Source organism: Lathamus discolor, chromosome 4 (genome assembly GCF_037157495.1).
Source record: "Lathamus discolor isolate bLatDis1 chromosome 4, bLatDis1.hap1, whole genome shotgun sequence".
Classification (NCBI taxonomy): Eukaryota; Metazoa; Chordata; class Aves; order Psittaciformes; family Psittacidae; genus Lathamus; species Lathamus discolor.
In genome coordinates, this window is record NC_088887.1 from 65,211,541 (window position 1) to 65,231,846 (window position 20,306).

The 20,306-nt window shown below is 42.5% G+C and overlaps 2 protein-coding genes across 4 annotated transcripts in view; one reads left to right on the forward strand and one right to left on the reverse strand.

Annotated features, from left to right (window-relative positions):
• GAS6 (growth arrest specific 6) overlaps positions 1–10,175 on the forward strand; it is a 38,960-nt gene extending 28,785 nt beyond the window's left edge. The window contains exons 11-15 of the mRNA XM_065677864.1: positions 1,341–1,505; positions 3,013–3,181; positions 4,818–4,990; positions 6,106–6,334; positions 9,590–10,175. Of these exons, the coding sequence (XP_065533936.1) occupies positions 1,341–1,505; positions 3,013–3,181; positions 4,818–4,990; positions 6,106–6,334; positions 9,590–9,741 (888 nt within the window). The 3' untranslated portion in view covers positions 9,742–10,175. The remainder of the gene's footprint in view (positions 1–1,340; positions 1,506–3,012; positions 3,182–4,817; positions 4,991–6,105; positions 6,335–9,589) is intronic.
• A 4,978-nt stretch (positions 10,176–15,153) lies between these two features.
• The window catches only part of TMEM255B (transmembrane protein 255B), a 65,329-nt gene continuing 60,176 nt past the window's right edge, over positions 15,154–20,306 (reverse strand). For all 3 annotated transcript variants that reach the window (XM_065675766.1, XM_065675767.1, XM_065675765.1), the window contains 2 exons: positions 18,676–18,822; positions 15,154–15,480 (listed from right to left, as the gene is read on the reverse strand). In XM_065675766.1, coding sequence (XP_065531838.1) covers positions 15,313–15,480; positions 18,676–18,822 — 315 coding nt within the window. In that variant the 3' untranslated portion in view covers positions 15,154–15,312. The remainder of the gene's footprint in view (positions 15,481–18,675; positions 18,823–20,306) is intronic.

Below are 20,306 nucleotides of genomic sequence, written 5' to 3' on the forward strand. Positions count from 1 at the left end.
AGTTGCCACTTAAAACAAGCAAGCTTCAGACAAGTAAATTCGTGTCCTGTAGGATACAGCAGAGTGCAACATGCCAGGTGTAAACAGTGTTTTAGCAATGTAAACCAGACGGTACTAGAATCCACAGGAGAAGAAAATGTTTGACAGTTTGAATAACCTTTTCAATTACCAAATTCACTTAATCTTCGTTACTGCAGTCCAGACAGAGCGTCCAGGTATCAACCTGCTCAACCCTGCCATCCTTTGTTACAGCCACAGGGTGAGAGCTCAGCATGGCTGATTGATAGAAACAGTTTGGGGACAGCTGCTCTCAAAATGCAAAGAGAAAGACACGCTCATAACATGGCCTACTAGCAGAGAGAGGGAAGAACAAATCTAAACAGCCACTCAAGTAGGTACTTGGTTCCATACAGTGGCTCACTGATGGAGGCAGCATCTGGGTGCCCCAGGGAACAGAGCTGTACAGGTGAAGAGTGAGTAAGTGGGAGAGAGTGCTGTGCTGAAGATTGTTACAGCAGAGGTGCACTCCTTTCTTCTCTACAGGAAGAAAGGGGTTGTCTTCTGCTAGAGCCACAGAACACCCTATCAGTAGCAGGACCCAGGTCCCAAGGCAGGCGAATCCATGCTGCTGTTCAGCATCTTGCTGTATGTCAGCTTTGTGCTTCACCTCCTCACCCGTTGCAGAGCCGGCTGCCATATAGTGCTTCTCTGTGCAGCCTGGTCATAATTAAAATGATGATTTTTTCTTTTTTGAAATGTCAGTGGTGATGGGACCTTCCTGGAAGTAGCTCTTAGAGACAGGGAACTAAAACTTACAGTGGCCTTTCGGGAGAAAAATTATTGCCAATTACACGTTTTTATTGCCCTCTCAAAAATGACATCTTCTGTCATTCTTTTTTCAGAGGTTAATATTCAAAGACTGTGGCTGGAAGGCTTCTGCATTATCTTCCACTGATCCAATAAAAGATACCTGTCTTTCCAGCTTTTCCTTTCACGTGCATTTGCAATAAGAAGATTCTCATTAATAACTCTTTCTTGCATTTGCATTTTGTGTAAAGCAGCCTCCAAACGTCATGTAGTTAATCCTCTCATATTTTTGTGTGGCTGTTTTGAAGTATCTGGGCTGTCTTCACCATTACAGCAACTCCAGGCAGCTTTCTAGAGTAAAGATTTACTGATCAATGTGGGATGTAACTTAAAAGGTAGACAAAGAGGCTTGGGGACAGAAAATATTTCTCCATCTTGGGGATTTCACTGGTGGTGTCTGTCCTTTAGCTGAGGCTGCAGATATTAAATTCTTTTTATACTGAATTACTCTATTTACAATTTTACCTTTTCAGATCTCTGTTGAAGAACTCGAAAGGAGTTTGGTTATAAAGGTCAACAGGGATGCAGTTATGAAAATAGCTGTCTCAGGGGATCTGTTTACTCTAGAAAAAGGGCTGTATCAGCTGAATTTGACAGTAGGAGGCATTCCTTTCAAAACAAAGGACCTCATTCTACCGGTAAGTATAACACTTCTTTTGCGTGCCTGGAGGGCTTGATTTCATCTTCTTTTGGGGTAATGTAGGTCCTTTCTGAGAGCAGTTCAGCCTGCCCTGAAACAGGTGGAATTATCACCTTCTGGATACAGCTTTGTCTCCATTGACTATAGAGGGAGCCTAAGGCAGTAGCAAAGGTGAGACTCCTGTTTTTTGATTAAGTTTGGGTGAGATGTGTCTCACCCTTTGCCTGCAGAATTAGGACGTACAAAACTGGAGCACATGACAAAATTACCAGTGTTCATGTTGGCTTGGAGACCCTGAGTGGTGCTGGGGTGGTCAGTGGACACACAGCTTTGTGAGGGTACCACTGTACCCACCAAGTCTGGAAACAACGCTGGAGCACTTTCTGCGTTGTGATCAACGTTTGTGCTTCACGTATACTGTATCGCAAGTTTGCTGCTTGCATTTGCTGTTTCAGTTTAGTGAGACCCAAGGAGAAACAGAAGCCTATTTTTTTTATTTCCTCCTAATTCAAGTAGACAGGGCATATGAATAAAAGCTAAGGCGCTCTTTGGGTGAGATTGGATGATTGCTGTGTTTCTGAAATAGCTGCTGCTCATGCTGTTTTGAATGTCCACCGCACACAGAGTTGGCACCTTGAAACCCAAATTGGCATCTCATTATTTCTAAATGAGGTGACAAGCTTGCGGCTCTGTGACTGGGAATGCAGCAGCTGAGGAAGGCTCCTGTTCCTCATAAGAAGTCATTCAGGGCCACTGCTTGTCTGAACCATTAAAATTGGGGTGTGGTCTGCATATGGGATTGAGAGCCAAAAACTCCTGAGGTTTTTATCCTGGCTCATGCCCTTACTTCTCTCTCTGCTTCAGTTAATTGGCAGTAATGGTCCTGATTTAGATGCTTTGAAAGGAGCCTTCTCTTTACATACTGTCTCACATTTTAATGCTGGCATTTGGTACAGGATAACATAACTAGAAGCTGTAAGGAACAAGTGAGTACGGAGTGCTGTGCATGTCTTATGGCTCAAGCACCCCTCCCTTAGAGCCAGAAGCCAACAATTTATGCTGTGATCAGGTCCAGCATCTTGTGTGTCATGAAGGCTGTTTGCAGTGACACAAAGGACTGGGGTTTTTAACTTCAAGTTAGCCTCCAGCATTTGCAATGCAGAATTATGGGAGTTACATAGCTTTGGCCACAGAGTTTTAGAAGTAAATCACCCTAATGATGTGCATCACATAGAGGAGCTAGCAGAACCAGTACAATGAAATCAGCACCTGCATTAGCTAGTGCCCTTCTGACCTGTGGAGACAAGCTGAGCTCAGGGGAGTTTCCTGGGAAATGCTGACCACTTACTTGCTTGGGTTTGCAGGATTGGGATTGCCTCCAGTTGTTATGCATGAGCATAACACATCAAAATGATTTCTGCTGTTCAGTATTCCTCTGCACCCAAAATCACTTATTCTTCAATGAACAGTAGTTTGAGGTATGGTATACTGCTTTGTCTTCCTAGATAAACCCTCGGCTGGATGGTTGCATGCAGGCATGGAACTGGCTGAATGGGGAGGACTTCACTATCCTAGAGACCATAAAGATGAATGAAAAGATGCAGTGCTTTTCTGTAGCAGGACGAGGGTCTTTCTATCCTGGCCGAGGTTTTGCTGTATTTAATCTTACTTACGGTAAGTACGTTGCATTTTTATTTCTGACCTGTTGTTCTGCCATTAACCATACTTGGCTAATAAGTAGCTTAAAACTTACATGTATGCCAGTGTTGATCAATGCAGAAAAGACTGGCAGCTGTGGATGGAGAGTAATAGCTAAACTTGTAGTTCATAGCAAAGGACGACCTACGAATGATGGCTAGAGCCAGTACGAATATGCCTAGCATGGATTAGGTTCTCTCTGTGTAGCTCCAGTAATGCATTTCATTGCATTTCAATGCATTCAGGCCAGTTCCAGCTCCTTCTTAACATTAGGGCCTTCACTTCTCTGTCAGCAGTGCAGGTGGTTCCAGCCTTATTGACTATTTTCTGCTAAATAGGGAGGGCTGCAAGTTGTCGTGCTGTATCTTGAATTTCTGATGGACAGAAAATCATTATTGCCTGTAGCAAAATGTCTAAGATTGGATTCACTTTTAATCATTGGGTGGTATTAGTTACACCTGGGGAAAATGCTAAGCATATCTCTGATACAAGCTGAATAAAATTGGCCTAGATATAGTAATAACAAGTTTTAAACCAAACTTGGCCATACTCAGAAAGCACTCTGAAAGGCACCTTTTCTTTGTTCTAGATTATTCTGTCTGTTTATATGTGCAATCAGCTGTCAGTGTTTTGAAACCCGTACAAATGGCAACCATCTATTTTAGTTTGGCATGTAAATTCTCCTGTGCAGAAGCCTTCTGTGCATCATGATGTGGATTTTTCTGCTGTGCCGTTGTAAATTAGGGAGTATCGGGTGTTTGTCATCTCATTTAACATGTGGATTCAAAAGCTACAAAGTACAGACAAGGCAGCATCTAAAGTGCAGATGACAGCACTCGGCAGAAATGAGGCCTCTGCACCTGCATTTTCATATTTTCGTTTTTACAAACAACAAACCTCTATTTGGGGCTTTGTAATGGTAAGCTTTATAAAGAACTTATTGTTTTGTATTTCAAGATGTGGTGAATGAGCAAAGCTAATACTCCAATGAAGGGAGGTTGCAGAGGCAGGATTGAAATCTTTCTTTGTAGTGAGCACCACCTTTAAAATTACAAGGGCACTGCAGCAGCAAGAAGGGTGCCAGAGAGTTTAATTCAGAGTTCAGCAGGTGAGATAAGACATCCCGTGCCTCTGAGAGGTTGGTGATCAGGAACTGATTAGATAGGTGATCAGTGTAGTGGGCCTATGTCCTTTTTCACTTTGTTTCCTCTGTGTGAGATTTGTACTTAGATCCCTCAGTGATGTTTGGACAGTCAAGAACAATTAAAAAATTGGGTGCCCTGTCTTTTAGCATGTTTTTGGATGTGTTGGATTGACAGCCACAGGATTTTGAATCTCTTGTTATATTAAAAAAGCTTAACCTTGTCTTTTGACATTCTGAAAGGTAGCAGAATGCAGAACGTAACAAGAGGAAACCGATGCCATTTTCTTCTCTCATTTTATGTTCAGGTGCTTTGGAATTTTTTTTGTTTATTTTTTTTTTTAAAGTAAAATAAATGTGGCCATCCCTCCATACTCTCATCCATCTATCCTCCTCTCCAAGCAGAAACTGCACACCCTAACCATTTGACTTGTCCTGTGTTTGTCATGCTACACATTTCTTTTTCTGCAGTGCAACCTATTTCAGGAAATGAAACCAAGACAAGTTGGGAAATAGAAGTAAATGCTGTGATTCAACCAGCAACAGACACCGGTGTGCTGTTCGCTCTTGTTACAGAAGAAGCGTCTGTCCCCTTATCGCTGTCTCTGGTTGACTATCACTCCACAAAGAAACTGAAACAACAGGTACAGACGTAAGCATTTTTCTAGAGAGGGTTCCTTGTTGCATCCTGGGAATCGAAAGTCATTTTCGAAAAACAGCTGTCAGTTGCAAATGTGGTCTAGGTCTCTTGGGTGGAACTAGTCTCTTGCATGCAGGCATATTTTGTTATGTTTTTCTGGCACAGAGCTGTTTAATGCCATAAGCATAGAAATTCCATTCTCTGGAGCTCATCCAGAGCTCCAAAACCAGTAACAGTCCCAAAATTTCCAAGAGACAGGCTTTAGGTGTCACTCCAGGTGCTGTGAAAGGCCAGTTAAGATGGAGTGTGGGAATCGCCGGGAGACGAGCTCATCAGATGATGACCGACAAGTCTCGTTTATTGCTAAGCAGATCGATACTTATATACCTTGCTTGCATGTTTATAGTTTGGTTACAGAGAGATCATTGGCTTATAGCTTTTACATGTTACAAGATCATTGGTTTATAGCTTCTACATTTTTGCAGCTACACCGTGCACCCCCCCACCATCCTCCTTCTCATGCACTTATCACTTAGTGGCCTTGGCTGTGATTGGTCATAGTATGTTGCTGTTTGCCGGTGTCCTTCATTTCCTCATTATCTGGCGTGAGAGGTTTGCACCATCTTCTACACAGATGTCTTGTTTCAGCTCGTTGATGGGAGCATGACCTTTGACCTTTTTTCGACAAGCCAATCCTCCACAATGGAGTGCTGAAGCTACTGATTTAATGGTATTCATAATAAAGGGCTAGATTCTGGCATTAGACAAGTCTAAACCAGAAATAAGTTCACTAAAACCCATGAGCCTACTTTTCATTTGTAGTACAGCAGCTCTAGTGTATTTGGTTCCAGTGCAATATAGCAACTTGTAAGACCCACTAAGAATTCTTTCTGAGAAGACAGTTGGTTATGTCTTAACAGTCCCACTGGAACACTGTTTTTTTTCATCTATACGAATGAGTTCAGAACACAATCAGTAATATTAGTAACACTAACTCTCTAGTGCCTCTGCAAAATCTTTGTAAACAAGGCCACAGTGGGGCCATCCTGGTCTTGGATATGCATGGCTAGGTATATTTCTGCTCACTGCTTCTTTTTCTTTCTTTTCCCTGCTGTCCAGTATATCATTGTGGCCTTGGAGAATACAGTTGTGTCCAGACTGGCAATAAATCTTTGTGATAAAAAGGAACACTCTGTGGACATCTTCGTCAAGAAAGATCACTTATCCCTGAGGGTAGACGGGATAGCAGGAGAGGGTGAACTAAGCATCTCTGAGTTAGAGGATAGTCTATCCATCTTGGAGAACTCTTTGCAATCAACGGTGAAGACGTACTTGGGAGGACTGCCAGGTGAGCATCCAATTTTGTAGCATGGATTACAAACTCCCAACCCACCTTGCTGAGCTGGCAGTGAGGAAAACTGTCTCGATTCATTCAAGCGTGGAGCATCTTTCTCTGTTTCTGCTTGAGCAGGCTTTGCAATTCAGGCACGTGTTCTTAACAGATGCAAAGGTGCACTTGGCAATTATCTTTTTTCCTTGAATGAGGGTGTCCTTCTGTGGACATACGGAGCCAAAACAGGAGCAGGAGGTTTTGCTTGGTCAGCAATAGGAATAGTTTATATGAAGAATAGTTGTAAGCAGGTTCATTATCCTAGACCTGATAAAACTCATAGGAGCTAGATCACAGGCTCCTGCAGTGCTTCAGTAATGTAATGAACATGTGTGAGTGCTCCCTGTGGGGAGTACTAGGACCTCACATTGTTTTGAGTGGAACTGGGGAAGCCCAGTGTGGTGATTCTCCCTGGCTGATGTTTTGTTTGAACTGATCACAGCACTGCACAATTAACAGATTTCCTCTCATGAGAGGGTATGTAGAGCCACAACCAAAGGGCTACCACCATTTATAGCTTTGCTGGCTTTTCAGCAGCAACAGGGCTTCTTGTGAGAGGTCCGTTTGCTCTTCTGTTCTGGAGCTGGAAGATCAATCTTTCATCTGAATCATGAATTTTGGCCAAGTGTGGGGGTTTGTTTCTTCTTCTGGGTGAACTGGTTTATCAGTCCCTGCTGCTGAGAAATGCAATTACGGGAACACTTGCGTCTCAGATGAAAAGCAGTACATCTTATTTTGTTGAAAGCAGCTAAGCAAAATCTTGCCCCTACTTGCCCAAGCAAGGGAGAGGCAGCAGTGTTGGTCTCTTGGTAGGCACTGAAGCAGCCAGGCTGGAAAAGGGTGGCTGAGGTGCCATAGCATGACTTTCCCACCATGAACAAGAGTTTACAGAGCATTCATGCCAATAATGTAAGTGGCATCTAGTCACACCTCAAAGGGGGAGGCCACACACTCTGGGATGTTCACACACTGGCAGGAGCAAGGCTGAATCCCCAAATGTGGCATTTTCCTATGTCAGATTGAATTGTCTGAGCTGGCCATTGCACAAGCAAGAGAGGTCACCTGCTTGCTTTCAAATAGCTCTCACATGCACAGCAGATACTTTCACAGCTCAGAAGACAATCCCACTCTATCACTATTCCAAGTTCTCTGTGGTTGGCTCAGTCTATGCTGGGTGAAGCACAGGTTTTAATTAGCCAGAACTAGGTGCAAGATATCATAGCTGACTTCTGTAGGCTTAGCTACTGCCCCCTTTCAAACTGTTCTGCTCAGCAACAGGAATTTCTGCCTGTGGTCTGATTTTATCATTGAGAGGAGCCCAGCACTTGCATCAAGAAACATTGTAATTTGCCAAACGAATAAATATTTCAGCACTTTGGTTGGAGTCATCACTCTGGGTTAAATAACTATACCAAATGGTCAAATCTAAGTGAGTTTGGCTTACTGAGATTTTGAAAACATTACGTCTGTTTTGGCTTTTTCCTGCTTCTGTACCCTGTGGCAAAAACAAACTATAGTGGTCACACTTCATGTCTTTATTCCATTTGCCACAAATAAAGAAAAATAGACTGTGTCCCATCTTAAGTACAGGTAATACTGCAGATGTGGAAGAAATCATTTAGAGTTTTAAGAGAGAAGAGGGAATGTATAGGCATTTATTACCTTTTCTGTTTTATTTTCAGTTCTGGTAAAAGCTAAATTTATAATTTATATGATGCATAGGTATTTTTCCAGGTAATATTTATACCACTGGGGAAGGAACCTGTAAAAAAGGCTTCTGAGTCTTTTTTCTTTTAATTATTTTTGGTAGTATCTTACATATCCTTCTGAAAGCCCACACATGTAACAGCAATCTGCATGATTCCTTAGATGAGTGTTCAAGCCAACACTTCTACTTCTTCTGAGTCAAAATTCAGTTTACATTCATGTGAGTACTCCAACAGAGATGGCCCCTTCTTTTAAGAAGACTTCACAGATGAAATTTGATAAAAGGGGAGGGATAAGAAATGGCTGAAATGACTAGGTTAAGCAGCTACCAAGCAGTAGTACTTTTCAGCCATCAAGCTGGAACATGTGTAGTATTTGTGGCTTATGGATCCCACGCAAATTTCTTTCACTTAGTCCTAGAGTCTGCCTGAGCTGTGTTTGATCACATCAGCTTCAAACTTGGCCCTGCATGTCTTGCAGCAGAGCCCTTTAAATTGCACATAATCTCAGGTCAATAGGACAATCTATTGTTCCAGTTGTCCTTTCCTCAGGGTAAAGATAAGCAGTTTACTTAGCTACCTGCATCACTGTGAAGTTAAATAATCTTTGAGACGTTCATTGGTTTCCATTGCACAACCAGCTTGATTGGGTCAGGTTTGGGTTGTAAATAAACTAATAACCTCTGGGAAAGGGTAGAGGACATAGTGTATGTAAATTTTCATGTTACTATGTTACTGTGTGGGGTTTTTTGTTTCTTTAAATTCAATGTGAATATGACATTACAGGAGTTGGTAATAAGATTTACTAATTTCCTCTAGTCTGTTGGATTGTATTTAATGTCTTCCTTCCTATTTGTTTTTCTGCCTTTGGTAAACTGATTAAAAGTATGTCACTAGTGGATCTTCTTAGCAAAATTAGTCTCATTAGTCTTACCATCTCAGCTGATGTATTCCAGCACCTTTCTGATGAATGCCAGCAACCTCCTTGTGCTGATACGTAGCATAATCACAGTAGAGTCTGCTGAGTGGTAGAGGCTGTGTATAGGAAAAGACTTCCTGTCATGAAGTTCTTCCAATAATTTTTTGGAGAGATAGAGAGAGGATTAGGGGAATATATAACAACTGCACTGATGACAAAGAAAAGGACCCAGAGATGGAGGGGGGAGAAACATTGAGACAGAAAGTGTCGTGAACACAGTGCACCACTGGAGTGAAGCCTTGCTGCAGTGCAGCACATAGTTTTATCAGGACTAGAGGACTTACAGAGACACAGAGCAGCTGAGGAAGACTTCAGCCTGGGAGAAGGGCTTTTGAGCACGAGAGCAGATGACATTTCCACACGTCTGGTAATGTGCTCTTGCCTTTTAGTGAGAGGGACGGGAGGAAGGTAGAAATCCCAGAGTGGAGGAGAGCTTGAAACCATTCAAGTGACAGTCATCTGTGCATAGGTAGGCAGGTATTTATTCAAAAGCAGCCATCAGAGATGTGTGTCTTCCCTTTCACACAGATGTTCCTGTCACTTCCACTCCAGTCACCGCATCCTACCACGGCTGCATGACCATCAAGCTGAGCAACAAGGCACTGGACTTAGACGAGGCTCTCTACAAGCACAGTGACATCACCTCACATTCCTGTCCTCCAGTCGAGGCGGGTCAGTAGGTACCACTACAATGAGAAGGTTTTATATTCAGAAACTTTCAATGCTTTTCTTTTTTTTTAAAGATATAAATTATTCTGACCTACCGCACTGCGTGTATAGTTTCTCTTAAACACTGAAGTTATGTAGGAGCTACTGATCCTTGTGTCAGGTTGATTATTGAAATACTCTGCTTTGAGGTTTAAAGGTTGTAATATATTTGTAAATAGTTCAGAAGACTAATGTTAAATAAGTCAAAAGTACAGAATATACAGAAAGTGAATGTTATCTTTAGTCTGTAAGAGACAGTTTTATCTGTGATGTGGAAAACCTGGTAATATATGAGTGTGGACTGGAAGAAAAATAATAATTCTGTATTATTTTTTATTAACAAACACTGCTTTCTGATTTGCAAAATATGAGAGAATAAAATATTTGCATACAAGTTTTTAATATATCTGTACTGAGATTATTCTGTATTCTGTTATTTGGACATAATGACTCAGGCTATGTCTGATGTGGAGATTACACTGGGTGGTTGGTTATGTTACATTGGTTTGGGGTTTTGTTTGGAGGTGGGGTCTTTTTGTGTTTATTGTCAGTATTAGGTATCTTCTGGGCTGGAGAGCAAATGGTTGCTGCTGTTCTTATTGCTATTTTGCTTATTGAGCAAAAAAGAGGCTATATTGCTTACTGCCTCTTTCTAGTACCACAGATAGAAGACCCAGTTGTGACCTATAGAAAAACTCTTGGTCAACAGAAAATGGAAAACAGAGTTGTGCCATCAGGAAACAATTAGTAGAAAAGATTCAATAAGTTGAAAGCCATATGGCTTTTGTGTCAATAACTGCTGAAACGAATGATGAGGTGTCAAGAATTGGAGAATATTATCTGGTGATGACATATTTTTGCTGCTCAATTTTTAGGTTGGCTCGTTCACTGTGAACCTAGTGGGAGCAGAGAGGCTTGAGAGCGTGAGAGTTAGAGTTAGCCAGGCCAGAATGCCGTGTGGTGAGAATATGCGTGGGGGTTTACTCAGGAGAGGTTGTAGAGTCATAAAGTGCATTCACATTTGAAGCTATCCTTGTGAATCTGGGGTAAGATTTGCCAAGCCTGCTTTGAGTCCCTCAAGTCTTGCTTTGTTTGGTCCTTGTTTTGCATCAGATCAATGAGCTGAGACAGATGGGCATATGCTGTGTTGGGAATTCGAATACTGGGTCAATAAGTTTATCCTATGCTTCAGAGGGTTAACACAGAAAAGGTCTAATTCTACAAGGTCCTTTATAAATTTTTCCTGGTCATCTACATCATGTTCTGCCTCATCAAATACAGAGATGACAGATTACCTTAATAATTCAAATGTGTGACATCATCCGTGACCGAGCTATGGGCATATGTGTCCCAGAGGAAAGGATGGAAGAGGGGGAAGACTATTCCAAACATATTCCTGATAAGGATCCCTGCTTTATTTACCAGAGAAGAGGATGGTACTCTATTAGCCATTAGCCAGCATGACATCATAACTCTGTATTGTAAGCAAATCTGTCAGCAGTAATGCAGTAAGGCAGAAAAGATCAGAGCTTCATCACTTTCAACTTGTTTACACTTACAGAAAGACATGTCAAAAGACTCTTTACACTCAGGTGTGACCAGATGCAAGTTTGAAAGGGTAGTTGCTCACTAGACAGTAGTAACTTCCTGTGATCCTGCGCCTCTACTCTCATGAGACCTCACCTGGAGTATTGTGTGCAGTTCTGGTGTCCTCAACATAAAAAGGACATGGAACTGTTGGAACAAGTCCAGAGGAGGGCCACGAGGATGATCAGGGGACTGGAGCACCTCCCGTATGAAGACAGGCTGAGGAAGTTGGGGCTGTTCAGCCTGGAGAAGAGAAGGCTGCGTGGAGACCTCATAGCAGCCTTCCAGTATCTGAAGGGGGCCTGTAAGGATGCTGGGGAGGGACTCTTCATTAGGGACTGTAGTGATAGGACAAGGGGTAATGGGTTAAAACTTAAACAGGGGAAGTTTAGATTGGATATAAGGAAGAAGTTCTTTCCTGTGAGGGTGGTGAGGCACTGGAATGCGTTGCCCAAGGAAGCTGTGAATGCTCCATCCCTGGCGGTGCTCAAGGCCAGGTTGGACGTAGCCTTGGGTGACATGGTTTAGTGTGAGGTGTCCCTGCCTGTGGCAGGGGGGTTGGAACTAGTTGATCTTAAGATCCTTTCCAACCCTAACCCATGATTCTAAGTAGTTCTATGTTTTTGCTTTTTTATAATTGAGCAAGGGAAACCACATTATTCCCAAGAGTGCTTTCTTTTGGAGTTGATGGCTCTTGATCACTTGTAATATGATGGAGAACCCAAGCAGCATTAGTTTAGCATCTTCAGTGAGAGCTGGGAATCCTGAAGATACTGTGGTCAATAGCACTTCCACACTGCAGTGTTTTGTTTTCAATGTGTTTTTCTATGGTTATTTTAGTCCTTTACCAAAATATATCCCTGTGCTGGTTTTCCCTGAGATAGTGTTAATTTTCTTCATAGTAGCTAGTACGGGGCTGTATTTTGTAAACAGTGTTGGTAACACAGGGATGTTTCAGTTACTGCTGAGCAGTGCTTGCACAGAGTCGAAGCCTTTTCTGCCTCTCACCACACCAGTGAGCAGGCTGGGGGTGCACAAGAAGTTAGGAGGGGACACAGCAGGGACAGCTGACCCCAACTGACCAGAGGGATATCCCAGACCACATGGCATCATGCTCAGCATATACAGCTGGGAAAAGGAAGGAAGGAGGATGTTTGGGATGATTGTGTTTGTCTTCCCAAGTAACTGTCACATGGAATAGAGCCCTGTCCTGGAGATGGCTGAACCCCTGCCTGCTGATGGGCAATAGTGAATTAATTCCTTGTTTTGCTTTGTTAACATGCACGACTTCAGCTTTCCCTATTAAACTGTCTTTATCTCAACCCCTGAGTTTTCTCACTTTTCTGTTTCTCCCCTCATTCCAGCAGAGGGTAGTGAGCAAGTGGCTGTGTGGACCTGAGCTGCTGGCTGGGGTTACACGATGACAATCTTCCACCTTTTTAACTTGGAGTAGCTCTAAAGAAAACAGTACAAACTTAGAAGACGCCTATTTTTTAAAGCAAGTAAATGAAACAAACCCTGCTTCACTTTGTTCTTTTCAAAGGAAGCATGTTAGCAAAGTAGTCTTGTGGCTGATAATTTTGTCTGATTTCTGAGGTAGTTCCCAAAAAAACCTACCATGTGGCATAAATGAATCACAAACATGTCTGACCTTTGTGTTAGCGGTACTATTTATGAGGCCAGAATTATTCTGGATCCTGGAAACATGAATACTGTGGTAGAGTATGGTACTTTGCAGTTTCAGATGTGAATAAGACTGTAACTCCATTTTCTAAATCAATCAAATTCAGAGCAAAAATTTCTCCAGGACTTTGTATTTATATGCATGTATGTGAAGATAATTTGCATAGACCAGAATGTACCCTGACCCAAAATGTGGTTTATAAGAGAAAGCCAGAATTTATAAATCTGGACAATAACAGAAAAGGGATATTATTTTGCGTCAAGCTGGATTGTTTTTGATACTCTACTGTAGACCACGCTGGAACAAGAGGTAGCTGCTTCTATAGACCATTGAAAAGAAGAAAGTGATAAGCATTCCTTTGTTCCTTCTCAGTCACAGTACTCCAACCCAAGGCAAACATTGGTGTCCTTTGTGTTCTGTTACCAGGCTAGGTGCTCAAGCTCAAAGGGAGCAAGTATGTTCTGGGCTTTGAGACACCAAAATGAACCCAGGTGGTTCCCCTGTTAACATTCATAGCAAGTAAACCGTGTAGTTCCAATTACATAAAGGCCAGGGTGACTGTGCTCTTCACAGCATGCATTTGCATAAGGACTGAGCATTTCGGATGTGTTAAAGTGATGTTTAAAAGAAAAAAGAAAAATAATGGTCTCCTTTCTGACTTCTGTCCCTCTCAACCAGGTTCATGTAACTCACCTTTGTCAACAGTACACGTAAGGCACGTTGGCCCTGATGTTAATTAATACCACTGGCCTAAAATTGTGCATCTCAGAAAAACCTTCTTAATTGAATAAAATATGGCTTTTATGGTCCGTATAAATTAACCTCTAACCTCATGTGTATTAGTACTGAATCTGCTTGCTATACGTAGAGGTACAGCACATAACAGAAATTCCTTGAAAGGTGGAAAGTATTATGTTGAAGGATGATCACTCTTAGTTCTACTTTCAGCTGGTCTGATGGTGTCACTTCTTCTCAAAAGAAACTCTTAAGTAAGCTGGTTTTGTTTATATAGGGGTTTTTAATATTTTCATAATATGAAGCAGACGCTTAGGAAGTTAATGAGAAATAACTTTCTTTCCCTGCTCTGCTCTTTCGTCATTCAGGAAATTTCTATGGCTTCATTGTTGTCTAGACTGTAAGAGCTATATAGCAAGCAGCACCACCACCCTTCCTGCAGGAGCAAAATGCAGGGAAGAGATGCAGCAGTCTGATGGGTTTTCCTGCTGGTGTAGCCACTCTTGCCCCAAAACATGGCAGCTGTGAGCTAAGAGGGATCCCAGCTAACGTGATGCACAGTGAGGGGGCAGGGTGCATGCAGCAGGGACACGACTTTGTTCTGTCAATGGCACTGCCACAGGTATTGCTGCTTAGCCGCGTCAGTGTGGTTTTGCCTCTACACTATAGGAGAAAATGTTAAAAAAAGAGGAAGAAATTCTGACCCTCCATATGTTCTGTTTCAGTCATTGTAAAACACCTGGATCAGGTCTTGATCCATTTAAAAATAAATAACTGAGGTTTAACATAGAGTTGGTTTGGTTCCTATTTTGACTAGAAAGGAATTAAATCAAACACTAACGAGCAGCTTAAAATAACTCTCTGGAAACTGCACCTTTAGCACTCTGACATGACCTTTTACTATGCAGCTGGACTGGCCCAAAGTTCTTTCTGTCTGAAACTTGAAACTATTTGGTACTTTTTCCTCTCTTGTTTTCCTGTCCTTACAAATATACACAGTCTTAGGTTCAATATAAATATACACAGTCAATTTTATTGGAAAATAATTGCCACACTTCTTTATTAGTACAACACTTTCACCAAAAAGGCTTATTAAATAAATACTACAAGCAAACAAAAAAACTGGTCTCTTCCTATTTGAAATGATTGCCTCAGAGAGCACCTGACTACCCACTCAGACAACACAGGCTAAACCTCTCTATATTGGTTTACGAAAGCAGAATGTGTATCCAGAGAGCATCTTCATTACTCCTCTTGAAGTTATTCTGCAGTGTACTGAGAAGGAAACATTTCATGCCAGGAAGCAACACTGCGTTTGACTGCAGGCAAACTGGGTGGTGACTGGTCACCCCGCTGTGATGTTCCTGCCCTTAGGTTTCTGCTCTGCTCACGGTGAGATGTGGGTAAAAGCAGAGTGGCTGTTAGCACACTCTGCAGTGGGTTCCTTGGGAGGTCAAGTGCCTGTACAGCAGAGTTTCCAGAAGTTTCTTAAAAATCAGATAAAAGCCTACCAGCTACCTAAAATAAATTCTTTATTCTATGGTGCATATGGTGGAGGCTTTTCTCCAGGCACCAAGTAAGTCGGTGTATAGAGGGCTGGAGCATTGGGGGGAAGACCATAGCTGGAGCTGGACTGAGATGGAGGCTGAGTTTCTTCTGATAACGAAATGTCAGTAGATGATGTTCCTGGAAAATTACTGGCGGGCTGCATATAGACAAAGAAAAACACCTTCTTCAGTAAAGGATTACAACCCCGTCCCCGTTTGCAGCTCTGTGTGAAGAGTTTGCCATGTAAGTGTTATATAATAAGCCCCATGATTAAATGCACTGCAGCACAACACTCACTTCAGTTTCAAAGTATAGCTTAAGTATAGCAACGACGGTGTCGAGTGAAACACAGATTCCATCTGTAACCCAAGTCTTCTTTAACAGGCATTGCACATACAGCTAGGCACTAGAGCAGAACAGGAATTTCTGCAGGAAAAGATGCTCTGGCTTCCTGGGTGAGGCACTGCACCTGACTGGCTGATTAGGTTACATGTAGCTGCTTGTCTTCAGGCATCCCTGTGAAATTTCAATTATCTCAGAGGTAATTAATCTCAGCTATAATGCTTGCATAAAAGCAAGGTCTTGTTCCTGTGCCAAATGCAGACTCCTTGTAAAAGAAAATTTTAGAGGTGGGTCTCCCTGTAGGTCTTTTGCTTTGGCTGAAAGAGTCGTGGAAAATAGAGCTTAGGAAGCAGCCTATGTTCAGGAATAAGCAGTTTGTTAAAACAAAAGGATGCACGTTGGGACTAATGTTCTGGATAAAAACCTAACACTACTTTAAACCAAATTTTGTCATTGATTTCAAGAGGGTCAGGATTTCGCTCTTCCTCTCGTATGCCAGCACATGCCAGTCCATGGGCTTCACCAGAAGAGCTATGGTCAGCTTTCCTCAGGTTCAGGCCTAAAGTGCCCAGAATTTAAAAAACCAAACCAAACCAATAGCAGTCATGGATCTTTTTCAGGGAAATGAAAAATCCAGGGAAACGCTCCCTGCTGCTAAAAAAAAAATAAATATAAAAGTTAATAATCACCACCTAGAAGCCAGTATAAGGGTTAGCACTTGGACAATGGCATCTCAAAGCTGCCCAGGGCCAGCAGACGTTATGCCATGGTGCACGGTTTCTTCATTGGGCTCCAGGTGAGCAGGAGAGGAGAATGCTGTCCTGCATTTATACCATAGGGTGGTTGGTGAGTGAAAATGGGGATGTCCTGACAGGAAGGCTGATTGTGCCCTTTAACTCTCTAGGAGGCAGTGCAGATACACGGACAAACCCAGTAGCTAGATTAGCTCCAGTTGTTGCATTTTTGGGAGGGTTGTCTTTTTGTTTTGTTTTGTTTTGTTTTGTTTTTTAATTTATTTATTTATTTTGGAGTGGTTGCTTCCCTGCTCCATCAAACTGCAGCCACTGTTTCCATCTGTCTGCCTGGAATAGCTTCTGTACTGAGTTCTCTGGCAGGAATGACTGGCACAACCCTTACTGCTGTCATCACTACCAGTCCCTGCACAGCTAATCATTTACCTGACCAGTTGGCAAGCCTGTTACCAAGACTAGTAGTGACTGAACTGCACTAGTAAGGGATGAATGATTTTGTTAGCACATGCCATGGTAAACGAAAGAAATGCTAGTTAAATCCTTGTCAAATGCATTCCTGTTATCACCCTTTCTTTTCCAAACTTGACTGATTTCTGCTTGTAGACAAGGAAGCATGAGGTGAATGGAGGAGCATTTACCACCAGTTCAGGTTGTGATTTTTTAAAAGACTTTTCCTGTCCAGCAAACGTTTATTCAGTGAGATACTGGATTCAGCAGAGGACCTGGAATAATCTGCGCAATGTGGGAGCCACAGGTGAACTCAATTTATAGCCTTTGAGCTAATGGGGCTTCAGCCCTTGCAAGCAGAGCAGCACTCGCGCTAGGTGTGTTGCATGCCAGACTAATCTGAGGCCAGATGTATCCCCAGGAGGAGGAACTATGGCTGTAGATTTCCTCTGGTTGAGGGAAAGGTTCAAACTCCAGTTGTTAGTTGGTAATTAATTGCTGACAGCTTTACTTCATTAACTCACAAATCAGGTAATTACCTGATCTCATTATCAGGCATCACTAGATGCCTACATGCCAAAAGACAAATGAATTCAAGTCCTAGGGCCTGTAGTTGCCTTAAGGACTAGGACCAGCTGAGTAGGGCTTACGAAGACCTGAATCTAGGAGCTGGGCACTGTTTGGAGCACTCAGCTTGCAAGTAATGGAAGCAGATGGTGATTAAGGTTCTGGCTGTTCCTCATCAGGCCTACTTCTAACATTCACCATTTCTGGCTCTGAGTAAGTTTATTTTGATTTTTTTAACTTATATACTGATGCAGAAATTATTTCTCTCCGAACTACAATGTAATGAGCTCATACATACAGGCAGGCAGATTGCTCCCTCCTTCTCCCCACCCCACAAAAAGGATTAAATGCATTCCCTTCTGGAGTCCAGTGCTTCTTACTAACCTCTCCTGGCATAGGGACAGCTGGTGGTGCCTGCCTTTGAATGTTTTGAAGGTAAGAAAAAACAGCTGAACACAGCTTTTAGGATAAGTAGAAATCTAGGTGAAAACCTGTGTTTACTTTGGAATGCAGTTAAAAATTTGGGGTAAATGTGATACTGGAAACATTTCAGTTCCTCAGTGGACACAGGGCTGAACAGTTACAGTCTATCCTCATGACTACTTATATGCATCTTTTCAACTTAATTGTTTTCTTTCATTTGTTCCTATCCCCTTTTCTCTCTGCTCTTGGCTACGTGCTAACTGAACTCTGTGGAACAGCACAGCTTTTAACTGAAAGCAAACAAAAAGAAGTGTTCTATTTTTCCTCTCAGCCCATGGGCTCCAAAAGCGTCTGGCCCCATTTATGTTAATAAGTAAGACATGCCAAGGACTGTTCTCTGGCTGTGAAGCCAACTGGCACAATACATATCGCATCCCTACAACTGAACTTTTACCATGAAAACAGTATGCTGGGTTTTTGTTAGCACATGCCATAGTAAACAAAAGAAATACTGGTTAAATCCTTGTCAAATGCATTCCTGTTACCACCTGTTACCACACAGTCTGTATGCACACTGTCTACTAGGAATGGTCCATTGCTTTTGCCATCTTCTGACCCCTTCTTGTGTGTTGCTGGGAGACTGTTAAATGGTCTGGGCCAAACCCATGCCAGGAACTTGCTAACAATTCACTGGTGTGGATCATCATGGCTCCTGAAAGTTTGAAATGAGGCAAGGACAAGATCTACCACCTCAGAGTTTGTACTGAGTAGCAGCTTATGCTTTTCTGATGGAGTAAGAAGGGTGCCATTTTGTACTGTACCTGAAGAGGCAGTGGGTAGGATGGATATGTAGATATAGCTGCTGCAGAAGGACAGAAACCAGCGTACGTCAGGATCTGCTGGGCAGGATTGTACAGGATCTGAGGAGGAGGTGCAGTAGCACTGAAAGCAATCTGGGACAGAGGTACCTGTTGAGCACAGAAGACAACAATATATCAGCACAGTGCAGAGAGGGCTGGAGCAGGAACTAGTCCTAACACAAGCAACTAAGCAATTTAACAACTTTCTGTTTTCAAACACAGTTCTGATATTTCAAAAAAAAAACCCCAAGGAGCAGACAGAACGAGAGGGAGGTGTATCTGGAGTGAATTTTCTGACCAGAAATACACAGCTATTTTAATCTTTTTTCCTTGGAAAAAGACTGCTGGTGCTTCCCAAGCACCAGTTATGGAAGCACTGGCAGTACTCCAGACCTAAGACACCGTGAAGAGTACAGCATACAGCCTTGACCACCTCTCTTATTCGCTCCAGCACCAAACATCCAGTCCTTCACGCTTTGCTGCAGACCCTTTCCAACAGCAACTACCTGATGCCCTCGTATATTTTCTCTGTGCTTTCCTACACAGATCTACAATGATTTCCTTTCCCAGACCACCTGCTCTGCTTTCACAGCTCCCTCTGTCTTGTGAAATAGTTTGCTGCTGGCTGTCCACTATCATCCCACCATTTGCGTATCTCATTTGTACTTCATAAAATCCTTCATCGTATCTTGTGGCTTTATTGGCATGCCACTTAACTACAATGTGATACGAGGTTTGCAGGAAGAAGTTACAGCTCATATTAAACCTGCTAATACAACTTTGGGAGGAAAGAGAAAAGCTGAATGGGAAAGGGGGCTTGTGTCAAACCCTAACCCCTGTGCTACATAACCCTTTGTGAAGGACAATAGAGCTCTCTGTGAAAGATTTCCATGTCTTTTCACTTTGCAAAGTGAGACAGATCCAGTGGTTTCTTTACTCTCCTTTGTTTTTATTAGCAGATTCCTCTACATGTGAGAGCATGGAATTTTCTTTTTACTGAATAATAAAATACAGTGTTTGCCAGACAAGTGCTAAAAGCAGCAGCCAGGATTTTATTTTAGTTTTTTTTCTTCTTTTTGGCATTTCCTGTCAGATTTTTCAGTGAGAGACATAAACCACTGTATCCTCCGGAGACAGTGTGAGATATCTCTGTGATTGAGAAAGAGGTATATTAATTGTGTTTGTACGTGGAAAGCATCATCGAGGTCACCAATGTACTACATGAGGTTACCTGACAATCTAGGCTTTAGCTCTCTGGAGAAACTTAGCCCCGCAGGAGCTAGTGCAGAGAAAGGCTGGGGTCAAAAGCAGAGAGCCTATTTTACGCAAGAAGGCAAGTCTGTCATCTTCAAGGTACCCTGCTCAAAACACCTCCTTTCTACCAACCCTGAGGGGTGGGAAGAAAGAATGGGACATTGTATTTCAGAACAGTGTAGTGAGAGACAGCTAAGGTTTCGGGTCAGCAACGTGGCTCATCCCAGCTGGGGCTGAACTTGCACTCAGAGCATTACCTTCTTCAGGCAAGCGAGGCCCTGGTGTGATTAGATCCGTCTCATTATGGACATGAACACAGTAAGAAACACTTGCTTTGA